This window comes from Vidua macroura, chromosome 2, assembly GCF_024509145.1.
Source record: "Vidua macroura isolate BioBank_ID:100142 chromosome 2, ASM2450914v1, whole genome shotgun sequence".
NCBI classification, from domain to species: Eukaryota; Metazoa; Chordata; class Aves; order Passeriformes; family Viduidae; genus Vidua; species Vidua macroura.
Window position 1 is genome coordinate 9,029,963 of NC_071572.1, and position 21,879 is coordinate 9,051,841.

A 21,879-nucleotide genomic window follows, 5' to 3' on the forward strand; every position below is an offset into this window, starting at 1 on the left:
TACAACACAGTGTCTTTGAAAGGTATCCAGGAAGGCTTTGCCTCCACTTTGACACTATGCTTTTGTTTTACTTCCTACAGATGATAAAAATAACAGTGCCAGCAATCAAAAGTTAAAAGATAATCATAGAGAGCTCTTGCTTCTCTTAGTGGTGTGTTTGTTTCTCTGGAAACCACACTTGGTGCCTCTTTAGTTTTGGACTGACAACAGAGAGTCCTTTAATCCTATCTTAGGCTAGCATGAGAATGTCAGAACATCTACTATTTCAGAACTGATGGATTGATAAAGTTTACTTCTGAGTTTTGTTTGTAAAATATGTGTTGTCAAGTCTGAAAGAGCTTGATAATGTTCACAGCTATGAACAAGAAGTCCTTAAGAGTATTTTGTTCATGACACAGAATTCTTGTACTAGCATTGTTCTGATAGGGGATTTTCAACAAGCAGGAAGTTGCATCCTGTAAAATATACAGTTAATGGGGAAAAAACCCCAAAAATCCATGAATTTTTTTCTGGACCCCAGTCTAATGACCTGTCATAGTTTGACACTGGCGCAATGCCAGCGTCCTTATGAAAATACACTTTTTAAAATAAATGTTTTGAGATGTTATCAGGAACAGAGCAGAGCAGGCCCAAGCTTAATAATAAAGGAAAAAAAAACTTTATTAAACTATTACTACAGAGGACACACACACTAAATTTAGGATGAAGACTCTCTAAAACACCCCTCCTCCTCCCAATTATTAAAACAACTACCATGAAACATCACCCGGGATTCTTGATCAAATTACTACCTTTCAGATAATCAATACTCAGTCTATTAAGGGAGAGAGAAGTCTCTCTTGTGCCATAGACCCCCCCCCCCCCGCCCCAGGAAACACAGTTGCTACTTTTTGAGTTTCTATGTCACACATGGTAACTGCTTGTAGAAAATCTGCTAGTGTGACACTCTCTTTTTTATGTCACAGTGCTGTCACTACTGTGTATGGACAGACTGCTCATAGGGTTTCTTTTTAAGGATGCTTTGCAAAGGACCAAAGAAAAATAACAGTTTAGTTTCTCATTTTGGGACCACAGTCCCCCCCCTATTTCTCTCTGGGGCCGAGGGTCTAACAGCTTCTCCTTTTTGGGACAACATTTTCTTCCTCCCCTGGGGCTGAGGGTCTAAGAACAGAGATCTTCTTTTCTTCTTCTTCTCTGGAGACAGAGGGTATCACCACATCCTCCTTAACTTTTTTCTGTTCACTCCACTCCTGTCACTCTCAGCTGCTGAAGCAGGTCTCTTGGCTCACCATTGCATCCCCCTAAAATGCAGTCTCTATTGCAGGAGAATTTGGTTTAGACTATGGCTAACAAGAAAAGTCTAGCTAAAAGCTACTCTATTATTTCTTTTTACTTAAAAATTTCTTCTTCTAGCATCTCAGGTCCCGGACTGTCTCTCTTCTACTATAAATGGAGGAGGAGTAATATTTTACAAAGCCCTCATTTCTCAGGAAAGGGTTAAAAGTTCAGACTCCCTGGACGGCTAAAATCTCTGCCCAGAATTCTCAACTCCCACACTGGGCATCATCCCCCCCTTTCTCCTTCTCCTCTGCCGGTAAATCTCCAGGTGCCCTCAGGCTCTCTGTCTCTTTCTCTCTGAGGGGGGGAACAAAGGCATTTCTGCTTCTTTTTACTCTTCTGTCTGCAGGAGCTGGCTCGGTTCCAGACCTTCAGCCCCCTCCGCCTACCTGGACAAGGCCGCATGGCTTCCCCTCCCCACCCAGCCTGTGGCTGGGCAGGGGAGAGTCTGCACTCTCTGACCAGAACTAAAGAGACAGTTCCCCTAAGAGTTTTTGCTTTTAACCCCCTGTGTTCTCAGAGGCGTGTCTATATTTTTAGTGGTCACTCTAGGTGCCAATATCTAAACTTGATTACTGATTGGTTTGACCTAACTTCTTGAAAAAAAAATTCACTTTTATGTCAAACTACAACACGACCAAAGTAAGATTTTATGAGTCAAATAAAAACTGTTACTTGATTAATTGAAGCATGAATTAGAAAAATATAGAAGTAGATATTTATAATGTGTTAGAGCACAGACAGTAAAATATGTTTTCTCAGCTGCAACTTCAATCTTTTTTTACAGACAATAAAGACTTCAGCACTGGAGAAGTTGTTTTACAGCCATGTTTTACACCACCATCACCTTCTCATAGCTATTCCACAAGTTCTTTAGGTGCAGATAGTGGCTCAACCCGTGAAGATTCTCAATCAGGTATAATACAGCACATAAAATCAATGATCTTATAAAGAATAAGCATCTTTTCTCCACATTGTATTGTTTTTTCCTACTAAATCCCAGAAAGATTTTTTTTTATTCACAAGGGTATCAATTAATTTTATTTTTGCATCATTAATAAAACTTCAACAGTGGTATTAAAATACACCTTCAAGGATGGAGTCACCTAAGTTAGTTATGTTATAAGGAAAACTATTGTTTGTTTTCTTAGTTACCTTTTTGTGCAATGATGTTGTTGATGTTATCAACTAACAGTTTTTAAAATATGTAAGTTATGAACAGATCAGAATTTAGGAGTGAAAAGCCTAACAGGGGAGAAAAGTCCAAAGGCTTATAGATGTAGTGGGAGTTATACCTATACAATAACTGTTAAAGTGAATTTGCAGTGACTGACAGGCAAAGCTGTGTCTGTTGGAACTGTGTGTCAGACTGATCCTTTTAAGATTCTGGCTATAGTTTTTTTGGCCATACCTGAATTTATTTTTTGCTGGTTGAATAATCGTTTTTTTTTGAAAGTGAAATTAGACTTCAATATATCATTTGTTCTATTCCTAAGATGTGTATATGTAATTTAATTTTTTTTTTCCTAAAATAAGTTGGTCGTTTATTGTCTGGCAGATTTTGTTCTTTGGAAACAATTGTGTGTTAAAGTATTTTTTTGTACTAGACAAAAATGAGGAAATAAGAAATCTTTCTGGATGTTTTATTTTGTGTGTATCCTTCAGAGAGTACCACTGATGAAAGTGAGAGTGATGCATATGAAAGTGAAGAGGACGAAGAAAAAAATGAAGAGAGTGAACCTCACTGTGAAAATGATGGGAAAGGAAATAAGCGTGAATTATCATTTTTTCCTGATGAAGATAAGGAGGAGTACCTCTTCTTTCAAAAGACCCTAAATGCTGTCAAGAGTTGGTTCACACTCTTTGGCTGGTCTAAGGGACAAAATCCCATTTCAATACCTTATTCATTGAGATGGTAATTCATGCCTGCTTAGAGCTAACTCCTGTCTGTCTCAGGCTAACAGACCTACTCAAGGGGTTTGGGTATGATCTAAGGAATATGAACACACTCTAATGCAGTTTTCTATCAAAATTATAGCTTCTATGTGGTGCTTATATGAAAATTTTATCCAGGTGTTAGTTTTTACTTTCTAAAATACATTTTCAACTGTGACACTGTGTATCATAATGCAGTGTATGTTGAATGTGCAGTTCAAACTATATGTCACCTTAACTGAAATTGATTCTCCTCTGAGACTGAAAACAGTTCTAGCCTTTGTCCTTTCTTCGGTGGCATAAGTAAGTTCTTTAACAATATGTCTTTTTCCCCCACATAATTTAAAGATCAAGAAACAAATGAGAAATAGTATTTTATAATCGAGAACCTTGCAAGCACCCTGGAAATATATCAGTTGTGGTGGCCTCACTTATTTGATTTTATCTAGCTTTGTTCTAAATAGTGAAGAAGCCACTCTCCTGGGAAACAATCACATAGACATTTATAAACATGATAAAAATCCAAATTATATTTGTCAGAAAGCTTTTATTTATGAAGGAATAAATATTCCATGCAGTTCAAAATGCTTACATTATTATGAAAGTTCTGTAAAAATGAAAAAGTGCTGTACTTTTCAACTTTCCTTCTGCTGTTTTTAATTCATGGTTTGTTAAATTAACCTTGTGATACATGTAATTGTAGCTCATTTTGTGCATTTAGAAGAATAATATCAAATTATATATCAATACAATATCAAAAATTTTTCTTTCCTAGTGATGTGTGCATAGTCCAGCTAACTCTTGCACAAGAAAATACTTTTAAATGGAAGTTTGACAAAGATAAGTATTTTTATGATATGCTCTTGAATCTGAATGGACAACCAATACGAGGCATTGCTGCAAGCCAGTCATTGCCCCATGATCCAGTAGAAAGAACGTTCCAACTCCACTGGCAGCATTCTGAATTGCTCGCCTTCCTTAAGTAAGTGCAAATATGATGAGATACCAATGTGTGCACCTTTTCTTTCCAATTTCTAAAATTAGTATTCCTCAAGCCTAGTTCTAACTGGATGGTATACAGTGGGTTTAGGGTTTCCTTTCTACTTTTTGCAAGATAAGATGTATGTATTATAACCTTTAATCTATTTTTACCAAGGTTATCTGCAGTTTGCACTAATCAGAGTGTCCTTTGGTAGGGTTATATCCAACACAGGAATTCTACAGGAACTCTGGTTCTTTAATTGCAAAAGATGACTTGTAACCTTTCTTCTTAGACAGGCTCAGTGGACAGATCAAGTTTTTCATTCATGATCTTGCCATTCCGCTGATGCTCTTGGTGGAACCTGATGACTCATTTGGCTTTCACATGGAAATGGATAGTATTTGTTTTGATGTTTTGTGTTATAATAAATGTTTCATGGAGGAGCAGTGCTCAAAACGAAGCCAATCTGTCCAGATTTATATGCTCGTTAAGTGTGTAGTTGTAGCCATAGGATTTGAACAGGAGTTTCTATCCATGAAGATCCTCTAAGCAATTAATGGAGCTGGATCACTACTCCAGAGGCTATTCAGATAGAGGAGATTACACAAAGATTTAGCATCTTGAAAAAATTTGATTTCTCTTAGAATAATAATGTTTCCTATTAACTTTCCTGCTTTGTGATTTCAGAAGCAAAGGAGCATATCTTTCTCATGTTATGCCAGAATTTCTGCTTGCACCTGAAGATTACGAGATATGGACTGAAGTGAATACTGGACTAAGGGTAGGTAGATTTGGTGGTTTTTGTCTTTTTAACAAAGCCCATGTGCTTAGTTTCAGTCCTTTGAATACTAGTGGAAGTTCTTGGTGGACTATGAGTGTTCTTACTGTGGTGACTGTTTTGGACTGCATAACTCTAAGCACCTGTATGAGACTAAGTAGGAATTTAAACTCACTCCAACATTTAAATTGGTCTCCCTGGTTTTTTTCAATTCCTTCTGATACTGTAAATACCTGATATTAATGTCCAATAGGTATGTTTTAAAGTAGAGATCAGATTATCATACAGATTTTACCATTTTTAAGTAAAGTATTTAGTGTGTTTTCCCTGTTTCCTGATTGCTGCTTTCAGCTCCTGTCAATTCTTTATTATGGTTCTTATTCCGGTGATAACAGCAAACTGCAGATGGTTCTAATGTTGGTCACTACTGCACTATAGTAGAGTTATCACCCATTTTGGTCATTGATTCATTATTGTCCTCTTGTGAATTTCCTCTCCAAACTGATGAAATGAATATTGAAAAAAAATTACCATCTCTTATCTGAAGTGTTTTGTACCTGAAGTGAAGAGAGGAAGCATGAGAAGCTCGGGCAAGTTAAGTGGCAGGCGTATTTTTGTTCTGGACAGCAGAACGTTTGAGACAATGAGCAAACGAGCTTGGACAGATGTGCTGCTGCAGATGTACAAGGTAAACTGTAGATATGTTTACTACCAGATTTTGGGGAACTGATGGCCAAAAGCTTTATTTTGAAAAAGATCTGTGGTATATTGGAGGTTTAATTTTTTTCCAAACACACCTTTAAAATGAAATAGTTGTAAGTATTTCTCTCTAATAGAGAAGGAAAAAAGAGAGAGTGAGAATATTTTAATTTTCTTAAAAACTTTATAAGTGTGTTAATATGTTTCAGCTAGGAAATGTTACGTTAGAACAGTCTGCATTTTATAGAATTAAATGTTATATAAATATTAGTGTAAGTAAAGAAAATTCTGTCATGCTTTTGTGTTACCCTGCTTAGAAGCAGTGTAATTATGTTTGTTGGACATAATTACCTAGACGTAAAACTGTAACATTTATCACCTTATATTGAATGGAATTTTTGAACAACTAAGCATTTTTTTATAATCTTTTATAAATATGATCAACTTGGTCAGTAAAGATTTGTCAGATTTTGTTCAATTTTATTTTTACTGATGGTTGAGAAAAATCATCTTGTCATGTTTTCCAAAGTAAAACTTATGTGCACATCAATGATCAGTGCATTTATGTGCCTAAGAGAGAAAATTATTTCTTTCTGTTCCAAGGGATGGAGAAGAGATTAAAAATATAGCTAATATTTGGGCTTCCCAGTACAAGTCAGACAAGAATGTACGGGCGTGTGACTTCAGTGAAGGATCCCACTGATGATTTAAGAGACTGGAGCATCTGTTATTTAGGGAGAGACTGAAAGAGCTGAGAGTTCAGCCAGAAGAGAAGGCTCGGGTGGAGGGGTGTATCTAAGAAATGGGTTTCAGTACCTGAGGGGAGGTTGGTTGTAAAGAGGACAGTGCCAGACTCCTCAGTCGTACTTCATGACATGGTAAGAGGCACCAGGCACAAACTGAGATGTAGGAAATGCCTTTAAACTTAAGAAACCTTTTTTCCTATTACAGTGGTCACACACTAGGATGGATACCCTGAGGGGGTTGTGGAGTTACTGTCCTTGGAAATATCCAAAGCCCAGTGGAATGCTATCCTGGAAAAACACTCTGATTGTTCTTGGAGCAGGAGGTTTGGACCAGGCAGTCTCCAGAGACCCCTTCCAACCTCAGCTATTCTCTATGTGATTATTGATTGGGAAAGCACAATTAAACATAGAGATGAAACAGCATGTGTACATGGGCTGACACAGATGACTTAAGGACACATGGGAACACGGGTTTGGAAAAATGCAATCATAGTTACCAGAAAGCAAGTAATTTTGCTGTTCTTTCAATGTGCTGTAGTATTCATAGGTACATGACAGACTTGCACAGAGCAAAACCCCACCAAAATTAATAGTATGCGTGTGTGTTTTGTTATTTGGGTTTAGAATTTTTTCTCTTGATGAAATGAAATCCTAAAGGTTAGGTAGCTTGAAATGCCTTGATTCAATCAGGTTTTATATCAGTCAGGTTGAAGAAATCTCCAGCATCAATCCAGGATAAGGGATGAACAGATTATGAGCAGCTCTGCTGAGAAGGACTTGGAGGTGCTGGTGAATGAGAGGCTACATGAGCCACCCATGTACACTTGCAGCCCAGGAAACCAATTCTGCCCTGAATATTATTTTAGACCTTTTAGAATCTTTTCAGGAGAAACAATCAGTGTAATTTGGACCTAAATAAGCAACTGGGTCATGAAAGATACAATTTGAATGTTTCTATAGATTGTGCTGGACATCAGAGTAAGTAGTTCAGCAATTAGAGCTTTGGGTAGAATATGCACAGTAATTCTTGGAATACAGATGACCTAATGGATTCACAGGGTTCAGCAAAACTTGGAGAAAAGTTGAAAACAAAAAATACTTAGAGAATATCTCAAGTTGGAAGGGACCCATATGGAGCATTGAGTCCAACTCCCAGCTCCTCACAGGACTACCTAAGCTAAACCATATAACTAAGAGCATTCTCCAGATGCTCCCTGAACTCTGACTGAGTTGGTGCCATGACCGCTTCCCTGGTCCAGTGACAAACCACTGTGCAGAACCTTTTCCTAAGATCTAAACTTGCCCTATTGCAGCTTCATTCCATTTCCTTGTGTCCATATTGCTGATCATCAGAGAGAGAAGATGGGCACCTTCCTCTCCTCTGCCCTCCTTGAGGAACTTGTAGACTGTGGTGAGGTCACTCTTCAACCTTCTCCAAGCTGAACAAACCAAATGATCGCAGTGGCTTCTTGTTTGTCTTGCCCTTGAGACCTTTCACCATCCTGTATAGTGGTTATGTGGGTGCTAAGTGCAATCTCCTAAACCTTTCCTAAATTAGAAAACCTTTTGAGTTTGAAGTGTTTGGTTTTTTTCTTTATCTGTCAGCTCGAAATTCTTTTTTACAGTTCATGCTTTAAAACATTTTTTATCATTTCAGGTGTTTGTTCTTCCACGCGTTTCTTCCCGTATTGTTCCTGACCCGTCGAGCTTGGAAAGCTTGCAGAACATGCCAGGAATAAAACCAGAACCTTTATGCAGTAATATATATTCTCGATATGAACGAACCATCCTCATCTGGTTGAATAAACATTATGAGAAAAATCGAAAAATTGTGTGGAAAGATAGTCAAAGAGGTGAGATAATTCTTTCACTATGTTCTTTCTTCTAATGCTCCTTTTGTAGACTTTTGCAATTGTTACTCACAAAGTTATTGTGACAACTTGCCACTGAAAGTATTTTCTGGTATAAGGTATTGCCTACCCATATGTATTTCCTTTCCTTGTGTTTCTATGTTCCAAGATCAGCATCTTTTGATCAGCACTCTTCATGGTGGTTCTTCTGTGTTTTCTTACAGTTTTTAACGAGGCATAAAGGGTGATGTGAGCCTTCTCACTTTCTTCTTTCCATTAATGTTGCCAGGAAGTGCTAACAGTAATTACTTTGTCTTCATATTCCTGTTTCTAGTCAGACACAGTTGTTACTATGTGTGCTTATAGTGACATGTTTGAGACCTAGCTTTTCAGAGTTTTTAGAATATTTTTGTATGTCCTTTATTCAGTGACATTTGGGAAGGCAGTAGAGACCAAGGTTCCAGATTACAAATCCTGTCCTACTTGCAACAGCGGGTTGACTCCCATGGTTGCTTGACTAAGGCTTGATAAATTTACCCTTTCCATTAAAGACAGATCTAGGCAGTTCTGGTATTCAAATCTGATGAACTGTTCAACCACTAGCAATTATTACTTCTATTTTCTTTCATGACTTTTTCCTTTTGCTTTTTGACCCTAACTTAATTGCCTTTTTCAGCAGTAATTTTGGGTGTGTGGTGAACACCAAGAAAGGCCAGTCTGGTGATAAGCAGGGATGACCTCCAGAATGGCTCACAACCCACTTATGGAAAAAAATTTCCTAGTATCATTTTATGCCTCAAGCGATTTCTGACCTCTCTCAATTATGGATAATCTATTTGGATGCCATCTTCCATAAGTCTCATTTGGGCAGAATCTCTATCTTGCATATGTTTTGACTCTCTTTTGCTTTTCTCATTTTACTGTGTAGAAGCAAATTGTAATGGCTATTCTTAAATACTTTTAATACTTCTGCTGGTAAGATTGAAATGTTAGTTTGTACCTCCTGCATCCAACATTAACTAGTTGGTTTTGCATAATCTGGGCCTGGTCTTATGATTAACTCAGGGAGTTCCCTAGCTAAATAACATGCCCTGGGTGTACTTGCAATACGTTATTTTTTATTATCTATGCCTGCTTTAGTGCAGCTTTCTTACAGCTGCCAGCACTGCTCGACTGGGCTTTTCTGAGCCCCTCTGTGTAGATGACAACTTGCAGAGAGAATGGCTCTGTCTGGCCAGGGTTGTGGCTCACTGTAAATGCTGCATGGATAAATTCCTCATCCCCAAATGTTCTCTGGACTGCAGGCTCCAGTAATACCTGGGTGTAGAGGTGTGGCTGGCCTTGTTCTGGTCTGTGGGAGCTCAGTGGGGAGAATCTGAGTGCCAAAATATATCTTATTTAACATTAAACTTTTAATTGAGTTATAGTCTCTAAGGAGTGAATCTGAATCCTAAAGTGCAGATATAGTGGATATTACCAGATTAAAAAGCTGTAGATGTCCAAGTGGAATATGTACTAAGGATGCATTGAAGGAGCCAATTATTGAAAGTGTTATTTTAGATTCCTAAGAGTAGGTAATGAATTATAATTAAAAAATGAGGGGTCTGTTTTTAATAAGTCATCATATAGTTATCAGCAATTGTAAAGTAAGTTTTTTTTTTACAATTATTTAGTTCTAAAGGGTCCCCAAAATTGGCACCCAAGAAGAACAATTTAATTACAATATTGGTATTCTCAGAAAATAATAATAACTTCTGCTAAATCATGCTGTCAGTACAGATAACTCACTAGGTTGATATATTAATTATTGCAAATTTGACTGTAGCTTTGACTCTGGGTCACAGGTGAAGATGAATTCTGTGGTTACTGCCAGGGGACATTTATCTGCATTACAGTTCCCACCTACAATTTCACTTAATTACACTTTTCTGCTTTCAGAGAGGTTCAAGATCAGAACGAAAAGGCAGAGTTTATATATACTTCCTGCATATGGGAAGTTACAGATAATGCCTTGATATATCAACTTCTTTATAGGTTTTTTGGTTCATGCATTCTGTATTCTCTTTTCTGTAGGGCACACAAAAACTTGATGTATGCACATAAGCATGCCCTTTTCTTTGCTTCTATTTCCATTTCTCTCCCCAAACTGCATAAATGAGCATTGGGAAAGATCTAATAATCCAAAATAAAGAGAGAAAAATCTGAAAAATTGTGAAATTCATAGTCTTGCTGTTATACCTTTGCGTTGTGAAAGCGTCTAGTAGTGCAATCTTACACTGTTTTGTTTCAGAGATGACCTGCCTTAATATCTCTTTGAATCCTCTGTTTAACCTTCACTTTCCTCTAGCTTGTTTTGCTTTTGCTGCCTCAGAATGAATTGGTGTCTTCTCCTGTGCTGTTCTTTCTGCCAAATGAGGCAACGAATCTGAAGGCAAAGAGCACAGAAGAGACTTGAGAGACTCAGTGCCTTCTTTTTTGCCTTAGTCACTGCTGTTTAAGATTGAGCACTGAGCAATCCCAGGCCCTTGAGATGAACAGGGAAGTCTGGAACAAGGAAGATTTAGCCTTGGTGGAGGAGGATCAGAGTGGGGAGCCACTGGACAAACATAAGCCCAGGGGTCCCAATGGGGTTCACCAAGTGCTGAGAGGCCAATGTCACATTCAACAGCCTCTCCAAGGTCAGGACAATCTGAGGGGGGCAAGTTGGGAAGAGGTGTCATTCCCATCTGGAGAGAGAATCCAGGAAGCTTCAAAGCCAGTCACCTTCACCTTGTCTTTTGGGATGCTGATGGAGTAAATAATCTTTCCAAACATTACCAAGTATACAGAGTACAGGAACATTTTTGTGAGTAGCTGCCATGAATTTCCAGAGGTAAAATCATGCTGGATCAACCTAATTACCTTCCATGATGATATGGCCACCTCAGTGGACAGGGGGAGAGCGTGGATGTTTTTCATCTCAGCTTGGGAAAAGTTTTCAACAGCCTCCTGTAACATCCTCAAAATCAAAGTGGTGAAGTACAGGCCAGTTAAGAGCCCAGTGAAGTGGACTGAAATGAGACTGAACTGCCAGCCTTAAAGGGTTATGGTCAGTGGCACGAAGTCTGGCTGGAGTCTGGTGACCAGTAATACACCCCAGGGGTCATTCATCTGAACTTGTTTATTAAGATCATGCACTGGAGAAGAGTTTATATACCTGGGCAGGTTTAATAATCTGATATACTTTTGGTCCCTTAAGTTTTATGATGTTAAGATCAATCTTTAAATTTTTACTCACATATTTTGACATTTTAATTTATGTTAGCTTTAAACTAAGCATTTAAGCAGGCTTTTCCAGAGGAAATTAAGTGTCATAAGGAAAAATGTCAGAGTATATTAAGTGTTCATGCATCTCAGCTGGAAGTCTCAAATATCCTCAGTTTTGATTTTTGATTGTTGTTATTTGCTTATTTTAAGAGAAGGATTGGTTGTTTTGTTACATTTTTTTTTTCCCAATTCTTACTACAGTCCAGATCAGAGAGTAATTACCACTTTTTGTTTAACATTTCTGTTCCTGAACATTACAATCCAAACACTCTGCTTTGAATACTTAGCCCTGACTAGCAAAATGTATTGACCTGTTGTTTTCAGCTCAAAACAGTCTGTTGGGTGATCAATTTCCACAAAATAAATGAAGATCTATCCAGGCTACATTTCTTAGTCTTTCCTTTGATACCTAAGCTCCTTAAAGTGAAATGTGACAGTGAGAAAAGCCTAAGCTACTGCAGTGCAGAGAGGTTTCAAATATTCATCTTTATTACAATCTTTTGAAGTTGGAGATAACTATGTCATTCATCAGAACTCTCCTCTTGCAAGAATTAAGACTTTAATAGCTTAGAGAGAACATTAGCAAGGAGATTAGTGTCTCCACATCTTCTCTCCTTACTGCTACTGAAAAATAAATACATTTTAAAAGCATCTTGGCATGTGTTTTGGAAGGGCAGGCTTTGTACTATGTCTTATTGACCACAAACTGGAAAGCAAGGTTGAAACTTGAGTCCAAATGCCATAAAACTGTGAAATGCAGCTATGCCTGTTATGCTGAGACTATAATTATGCATTAAATATAAGATTCAGTACCCACTTAAGGCATTCTATGAACAATAATAATGATAACAGAGAAATAATTAATTCTATTAATTATTTTAGCATAATAAATTTTCAGTTTACCTTCTAGTGTTCCTTATCTTCATGTTTCTTTTCAACATTTCTCTCTGAAAGACTAACTGTGAATAACATGAAAAAGTAACAGTCAGGAAAAACCCTTGAAGAGTTGCTAGAGTATTGGGATATTGTAACTCAAATCCTGTAGTCCCTGAACAGTAGAAAATCTTGCAGATTGGTGAATTAAATTGTCTCCTGAGAAGCTGTATGTCTCTTCCTTATTAATTATGACTCTTACCAAAGTAAAAAAGATAAATTATGTTTTTGGAAATAGAGAATTTTCTTCAGTGTGTTCCAGGAAGATTTTGAAAAGAATAAGATAATTCTATATTTCATATAAAATTGTTAGAGAAGATGACAGCCAGTAAATATCAGCAATACCTGAAGAGTCAATCTATGGCTGAGATTCAAGAGCTGTCCCCAGAGCAGATACATCTTCACTTAACTGGGAAAATCTGCTTAAGAGGGGAGAGAAATTCTAATCCATTGCCAGCCTAGGTGTGTCTGGCAATCTTAGGCAAAGTGGCATCTTGCAAGATTCTTACTTCCAAATAGGAAAGTTTTATGCATTTTATTCACTTCACTGTTAGTGAGCTTGGGGGTTTTGTGGTTTTAATTTATATATTTTCTAATTTTAATATCAATTCAGTATGACATCTGTGTTAAAATGTTAGGGGAGGAGATATTTTAGTGTGTTACTACAGTTCTTCAAAAATTGTATGAGAGTTACGTAGAATTCTTGTTTTAAAACTGATTTTGTAGAACTTTTATTTAAGGTTGTTTCTGACATAAGAATTCAGTAATATATTTTTTTCTTTCCTAAGTTTTCATGAATTTTTCTTTGTCCTTTGTCCTCTCCTTTCTTTCCTAATTTTAGGAAGGATATTTAGGGAGTCCATTGATTTTTGCTTCTCAATTTAATAGTTCTCAGAGAAAATTGAGAAACTAGAGTTAAAGAATACTTCCAGCCTTTGCAGGGTGGAAGGGAAGAATCTTGTTTAATTTAATGTAATTGTTTTTTCATTTAGAATCACTGCAAAACAGTATTTTCCAAAATAATGAATCTTGCTTTTTACACACTTAATAAAAGGCTGAATTAAAGGAGAAGAAAATACTATCTAATGAACTGCTATCATGATTATAAAAAGTCTGACTTGAAACAAAGAAAAAAAGAGAACATTGTTCTTGAGTGATAAATCCTGGAAAATATTTCCTGAAATATAAATTGCAAAGTTTTAAACCATTTTTCTGTGTTATATTTCTTGATCTGCACAGCATAACATAAGAATGAAACATAAGATGTAAATATGGAATCCAATAAATAGGCTTTCCAGTCCTGCTTGCCTTTCTTTGTTGATTTGAACGCTCCGTGTTTGTTTCCTATACCTGAAAAACCCACACGATCATATCAGAATTTTATTTAGCAAAAAAGAGAAAAATAACTATTTTCTGAGTTTAAAGTCCATATGCCATTGAGAAGTAAGCAGAACTTCATGTTCCATTTAACTTTTTAGATTTTTGAGTAGTATAAAAATTGTTTTGTACTATTTATACTGTCTGGCATTATGCTGCTTCAGGGAAATAAAAGTGTGAAGAAGGGTAATCCTTGGAGTTCTGTACTTAAAACATTCAAAGGGTTCATATTTGAAAACCTGTCAAAAAGATCTTAAGAAAGTAAAGCCTAAACTCTTAGGCCTATTTATATTTTTTGTATATGCTTGTGTGTACATATATGCATACATATACATACCTATGTGTGTTCCTAGATATGTATGCTTATATAAAAAAATGCATGTATGTATATAAATATATGCTGGCTCTCAAAAACATTATTTTCTAAAGAGAAACAATCAGACAAATGTTTAGAAAGAAATTTTGTTTCCTTACTTGCAATACACTGTAAGATTTCTAAATAGCAATTCTGCTTTCAGCCAAACAAGCAACTTGGCAGTGTTTTTTGATAATTGGAATAAATAAGGATTCTGATTATTTGTGTAATTAATGCCACTTCTGCAATGCATGGGAAATATATATATTGAGTGTGGTATAGCTGAGGATTTAGTAATACAACGTCAGATATATTTTGAGGAGAAAACATATTTCAGCCTGTGAAGTTTGAGAAAGATTCTGTTAATTCATTTTAAGTATTAAACAATAAATTTCATTGAGAGCAGTATTTAACTTTTGTTTTATTAGATAACAAAACACAGGAATTACAGTAATCATTGTGAAGCCAGTCTAGAAGCCAGCAATGCTGTAAGGAATTGCTGTGATTTGTAGCATTTTAAATCTAAATGATGTCTAAGTGAAGTGCCATGATGTGAGGTCCCACCCTTAAGGCGAAAGGAGCACCCAAAATTCATAAATACTCACGACTGAAAGGAAGGACAAAAGTCAGGGGCTGCAAAAACTCACAAAGTTTGGGTAGTAAATCACACACTTGGGGTGGAAGTTGATATGTTAGTCCCTGATCTACTTTGTAAGGATGTGACAGTGGGTTTTGGATAAAGAGGTGAGATGAAAAGAGAAAAAGAAGAAAAAGAAATGAATGAGGAAAGCAAGTTGTCACCAGCCCTGGTTCCAGCACTGGTCCAGCTGTTGGGATGTTCAGGCTCTTGGGGGGGGGGGCACACAGGCTTGGTGGGGCTTTCTCACCCTGGTGGGGGAAGTTTTCTGTTGAAGGCCAAAGAAATGGAGACTGATATAAAGTAATGCTGTTCTTATGTGATACATAAAACCCTCAGAAATTTGCAGTTTAAAATATTGTTTAGGATAAGAGTCAGTGAAAATAAAAGTGCATAGAGAGTGAAAGACTATAGGAAATTTTTTTTAGGAACAGAAAGATGAATGTGCCTCAGGGTAAAAGTGTTCTGCAACAGATGGGAATAAATGAGACATATCCCCAGCATCTCTGTTTTTCTGATATTGCCCCATGTGGTGCTTCTTGAACTTTTCTGCTTAGAATTGTGAATTGACAGTGGTATTGAGTTGATCTGTCAGTGATATTTCACGCATTCTTAGATGAATAATTATCAGTTTTGATGAGCAAGAGTTGTATCCTGCATTCTGCCTGAAGCAGGAACTGTAATTTTTCTTTCATCTCTAATAAAATTAGAATTGTTTGCCATGTTAAGATGAATGTAGCTACACATACTATATGTTCTGAAGGCAGATATGCTATCAATCTCTTAATCTTAAGTTTTAAGTAATAAATAATAACCTTTTTAAAAATTATTCAAAGGCATATTTCATCTCATCTTTCTTATGCTCTGCATTGAATCCTTCAGTACTACCATTTCAAAACTTGTTCTGGTTTTAATGTTAGCATGTACTGGAAAGGTTATTGCTGTTTGTATTATTCAGTGTCAGATTTAAGCTACTGAAACAGGATTATAGGTATTATTATAGCTATAGATTAGTTTCACCTCCAGAGATTTTCAGATTCCAGAGTAAGAATTTGCTGTATAATAATGTGAACCATTATTACTGCACTAGATAACATTGAAAGGACATACTGTGATATATTAATTCTACCTTCAACAGAAGTTGCTTAGAGATGAATAATACTGAAAATGTACAGAAATACCTTATACATATAGTTTTACACTCTGAAACTTCCTGCTTTGAAGTTCAGGACTCCTTAGGATAGAGGCACACCTGTAATGTTGTACTAGATTTCCATTCTGAGAATTTAATTGTATTTTCAACTTGTGCAGACTTGTAATATCACAGTATTCTGAAGCAGAAAGTAAATTTAAAATCTCTATTCTGTGTAAAATACTTTAAGTTTGCTGCTTAATACTGTGACTTGGTTCTTCATTTGCTGACAAATTTGTGTATTCCACTAAACTGTTTAACAACATCTAGTTCCTACTCTTGGTGTCCTGCCTGCTTATACAGACTACTCCATTCCATTGCTGCTCTTAGTAACATAGTCCAATTTATTTTCTTATAAAACCCTATTTCATACCTTTAATCACAAAAAGCCATCAGTTTCAAGTTTTTTGTAAGAATGTATTTGGTGTATTTGAAAATTCTCATGTAATAGTAGCCTAGCTCTCTGTATTTTTCCCTGTTTTTCAGTAACTCAGAATTTGAAAATTTTGCTTGTGGCTATGTAACAGAAGATTATCATCAGTATTTCTTGTGTCTCTTTAGATATAAGGATTTTTCAAGTGATGGCAAAAATTTAAATTTTTTATTATTTGTGAAAATGCAGAACAAGCTTCACAAGAAATACAGTACTTTAAATAAAGATTTATTGTAGTTCTTACTTTTTTATGTAAAATAGTTTTGAAACAGTAGATTCAACAAAAATTTGATCCTTTGAGTATTTTAATCCTTAGTATAAGACCAGTTTTTATACAGTGCAGTGTCACAGTGGTGACACAGGTTATTCTTATCCAGATAATTCCAATACATCATATTTCTGCTTATCCAGATGATGGATCAGTTAAAAAAAGTGAAACTTAAAAAGAACCCACAGTAAATCCCAGAAATGGAGAATGAGACCAGAAATAATCTGCTTTACTCTCATGTACAAAGACTAATCTGAATATACCTAGTATATTTAGTATTTATTTACCTGTACTAAACAGGTATTTGCTGTTATAAAAATCTCTGAAAAAGGAGATTCCACAATCCACTTACGGCAATATCTGCCAGAATTTCCCTCTCATTTCCATTTAAAAGAGCTTCCTATTGTCTGACATGAACTCTAGCATGGGAAATTTTGGCTTAAGTCCATCCTTTCTCTTTTAAAATATGATGTGTAATGAATCTTTGCTTTTCTATTAACTTTATACAGTTGCAGATTGTTACCTTCTCCTCCAGTTTCTCTCTCTCCACCTTGGCAAAACATTTCCATTTTTCCAGTCTTTCACTGTACTCAGCTCAGGGTTTTTTGTTGTAAATCCTTTTAGTTGTTCCTTCTCTTGAAGTTTGGTGCCATTGCTGGTTTCTGTACCAGGTAGACTTTACTAGAAATGAACAGAAATAAAAAGATCAGTCTGTGTGCCTAAGATGCAACTCTCCTGTTAATGCATGCTAACACAGTATTTGCTTTTCCTGCCACAAAATTGGATTTTCTGTTTTCTCCAGATTCTTTTCTGGAGAGAGAAGTTCTCTCTATCCAATTTTCTATCTAGCACTTGTGTATTGAATTATTCTTAATTAATTGTAGTATGCTGCAAGCATCATTATTGGATTTCATCCCATTTGTTTCAGATCATTACCCCAGTTGTTCGAGAGCTTAAATTATAGTCCTTTCCTCATGAATACTTGCAAACAATTTTTCTTCTCAAAGCCAATTCTTTAATCTGTTTTATATTATCTCCAGGTAGGAGTAAGATAATTTTGTGCAATTTTTAAAAATTGTTACTGTTTTTCAGTGAAGTTTGTGCTTCACTTTATAGGACCTTTTTCCTAGAATACATTTTCATTGCTTTTCTATGACAAAGAATGTAATCAAAATTTTATTGAAGTTAAAATGTGTAGTATTTTTCCTTGGTCTATTGTATCATTTACATATCAAAGAAATAAAAATAAATTGACCTGGAGGAGTTTATGATGACTGTTGCTTGGTATTCTGACAATAAATAAGTGGTTTGTCATTTTTGTGTAGAATTGTTGTAGGTATTCCCTTGATTATCTCAGTATGGAAAATAGTTTTCAAATCCCACAAAAAATGTTGAGGCTTCAAATATAATAATAAATATAAACAAATATTTAATTTTGGTGGGTGTGGGGTTTTTTTGTTGTTTGTTTTGGTTTGGGTTTTTTTTGTGTGAAAAATAGAATGTGGGCAAAAAAAACCTATTGCAAAACATTGTAGACTTTCTATTGATTCATCAGGGTAAGAACATCAAGTTTTAAAAAACTCAATGAATCTGGACTTAACATTGAAAGAAATTTTGAAAAAAGTGGTGAATAATTAGAGTGCCATGGCAAAACTCTGCTGCTTCTGTGTAGAAATGCTTCATGAATGAAGAAAGCAGTGTGTCTTCAAGAGTTGGCTTAACCTGTCACAACAAAGATGGAGACAATGCTGTAATGCTTGGTTGCTACATGCATGCAACATGATACCAGCACATGTTAAAAAAATACCCAACAAACCTATTAACAGTAAATGCATTCAAGAGTTAAGTTGGTCCCAAATCACTGAATTGACTGCATGCTACTTCCTTTAGTGCTGAATGCAATCAGCAAGTGAAACAGAACTACTCTCATTTCAGATCCCTTGCAGAGGACTTTTGCAGTATATTTTTAGGTTTCTATAACCATAACAAGTGTTTGAGTGCACTCAAAAGTGGCTGCACATCCACTTCAAGCTAACCCTGCTTAGTTATTTTTATTTACCAAGTATTTTCACCTCTTGTTGTGGGTGAGACAGAGTACAGAATACCCTGTGGTGGAACATGATCCTGGGTGTGTTGTAGAACCAGCTCTTGCCCTGTTTGATAATTTCACACATCCACTTGCTTCCCACAGCACTCTGTTCACATTCCCTCAGTGCCAGGGAGGCCACTGGAGCATCAGGGAAAAGTCAGTTCCTGCTTTGCTGCTGCTCAGAGACACCAGTCCTGTGTCTCTCCAAAGTCCCTGGACATGCAGTGGCATTTGCCTCTATGCACCTCTCTGATTTTCAGAATCTTCTCCCACTTCCAAAATCTTTCCTCCAATTATGAATTATTTTCACCTTCTTTCCAGTCCCCTGTTGTCTCATCAAAACCACAGATTCTTTTTGGAAATGCTTCTTTTTTTGCCTCTTCTTCTTTTCATAACTCCAATTCCCCAGTTTTCCCAATCTCATTAGTCTATATGCAGAGCACAGTTCATTATCTGCCTAATTGGGGCTTCTGTCTCACTCCTCTTCATTAATGGGAGATTTAGAATTTCAGTCTTGGTGTTATCAAAATTTGCAGCCAGCCCTTTTGGGATGCAGGTAGCAAGTAGCAGGAATCTGTCTCAATTCAGAAGTGAAAGTTTGGACAATTTTCTCTCCCCCTGCCTCCAGTCACACAGAGTTGTTTGTTACCTGTTACCATATAGCTTTGAAACTATTTTTTTTGCTGGGTTTTTATCATCACATTGGATGAAAATCTTTGTCTTAAAGCTCCACTTGATTTTTTCTTTTTTTGCAAGAAATACCAGTACAAATGAAATTCAATATATTTACATGCTTAGAGGTATCCTGATTAATAATTCTGATTTCTATTGTTTCTTTCTACTAAAATTGACTAATTCTATTTAAAAACTTAATTACTGTAGAGTGGTTAGCTGGCAGATGTTCTGCTAGATTTGATGTAATTAGGAAAAATACATTTTGTTTTCTGACTAATTTATTCACAAGCCTTTGAGTTAAGTAGGTTGATTGATAGGAGAAGGATTAACTGAAAAACAACAAAAATGCTTATAGAAGTATTTAATTAGCTAAGATGCGAAAATATTCCGCTTAAAGGTTTTTTCTTTTCCTTTATGCACCCATTTACTCAACTATAAAGCTATAGTTCAATAAGTGGTGTTTTAAAAAATAGTCCTACCATGTTTCATTTCCACTGGCACATTTATGGGGCTGCATGGCAAAACTGGATTGGGTGATCCAGATTAAGCAGTAAATGAATTTTTCACTCCTTCTTTTTAAGCCAGCTTTGTTCCCCAGCTACTTTGTTGGCACACAGACAATCCTACCAGCATGAAAGCAAGGATTAGTGAGAACACAACAAAGTAAAAAAGTGTTGTGTGTGGTGTCCCTGGCCATGGCAGGGGCTTGGATGATCTTTAATGTCCCTTCCAGCACAAACCATTCTGTGATTCTGTGATACAGGCACAATTGCTACTGCTTACATGTGCTCAAGTAATATTCCCACCAGAAGACTAAAAGCAGCAAATGGTATATTTAAAATAAAATATAAAGTAGGATAAAAAATAAAGTTACTTTTTTGATCAAAGAAAATGGTTTAGTAAGTTTCTGTAACTGTGCTCAGCAAATCAATCTAGATTACTAGCCAGAAGAATAATTGAATATTGGACTTACTAAAGCAGAAATAGTTAATCTTAAAAAGTTAAAAATAAAAATTTGAAAATGGCGATTTATTAAAAATGCTGATATAACGTGTTGAGATTGAGTCTGAACTCTGTTAATAAAAAAAGTAGACAGTTTATTGATTTTTATAAGTCCCAACTATGATCAATAAAATGATGAATTTATGTTAGAAACACTGACTTTTTTGGAAGAAAGTATGCTTTCAAAAATGTATCTTGCTATCTTTAAAGTATTTGTTCTTGCAGTGACTACATTAAATATTTTATAAATCATTGCGAGCAGGTTACCAAGAAGATGGGATGAAACAAGTGTCTCTTACTATAAATATTTTTATAATTGATGTCTGAATTGAGTTAAAATTAATACTGTTGTAATTTAGATATTGAGGCCCATATTACTATAATCTCTTCCTGTCATAAGTAACAGGAAGATGTTATGTATCCAGTCAGTTATATATCCTCCATCTCTGGCACCTTGCAATATGGAGTTTTCAAGACTTGAGAGCTGAGTTTTCTGCTTCAAAAAGTTCTTTCAGTTAAACAATAAGGAAAAAGCAGTTTTGACACAGTGAGATTAATGCAAGTTTTAATTTTGTTTTGAAAACTTAATGAAATATTCATGCAGATACTCTTTTAAACACTGTTTGTTGTTTTTTTAAATATATTTAATAAATATATGTAATGACTATTTAGAATAGTGTTACCAAAATTGATTCACAGCATGAATAGAAAAAAGTAAGGGATTTTGGGCCAAGCCCAAACATCACCACACTGAAGCAGTGGCAAGCTAAAATCATTACTGATGTCACAGAGTTAAGCTCAGATGGATTTACAGACCTTTGTTCTTAAGTTTGTGCAGCATCTGCTCCAGTTTTTTCTTACTAAAGCTGTATGAGTATGCTGAAGCATCTGCAAATTGATGTGAAGCCACAGACATTTTAAGTTTTTAGATGATACCTCAACTGTAGTCTATAAATGTCTACTCTTTTTCTGCATAATGACAGATAGATTTTGCTAAGGATCTGGTACAGGGGTTTATTTTGGGATGAACTAATTTAAGTGTAATAGTGAAATGAAACCTATATAATTTGTCCCATGTGAGAAAGCTTGATCCCAGTCTATCTGAAAACCTTGCCATTGGCTGAAATCCAAAGTGTTTCCTAAATTTAGGAGCTTGGACCTGAGAGAGTAAAGTTGTGTAAATGCTGTGTTAAATATTTTAAGATATGGATACTTCAAATATGAAATTATAAATAAACTACATTTAATGTCTTAATAATCGCTTTTATTTTAATAAAAACATTA

At 35.8% G+C, this 21,879-nt stretch overlaps 2 protein-coding genes across 12 annotated transcripts in view; one reads left to right on the plus strand and one right to left on the minus strand.

Annotated features, from left to right (window-relative positions):
- The window catches only part of XK (X-linked Kx blood group antigen, Kell and VPS13A binding protein), a 280,007-nt gene that overhangs the window by 212,350 nt on the left and 45,778 nt on the right, over positions 1 to 21,879 (minus strand). The window lies entirely within an intron of this gene.
- CFAP47 (cilia and flagella associated protein 47) overlaps positions 1 to 21,879 on the plus strand; it is a 348,805-nt gene that overhangs the window by 54,009 nt on the left and 272,917 nt on the right. For all 11 annotated transcript variants that reach the window (XM_053971830.1, XM_053971838.1, XM_053971829.1 and 8 more), the window contains exons 28-33: positions 2,126 to 2,254; positions 3,004 to 3,253; positions 4,049 to 4,255; positions 4,943 to 5,036; positions 5,581 to 5,721; positions 8,136 to 8,331. In XM_053971830.1, the coding sequence (XP_053827805.1) occupies positions 2,126 to 2,254; positions 3,004 to 3,253; positions 4,049 to 4,255; positions 4,943 to 5,036; positions 5,581 to 5,721; positions 8,136 to 8,331 (1,017 nt within the window). The remainder of the gene's footprint in view (positions 1 to 2,125; positions 2,255 to 3,003; positions 3,254 to 4,048; positions 4,256 to 4,942; positions 5,037 to 5,580; positions 5,722 to 8,135; positions 8,332 to 21,879) is intronic.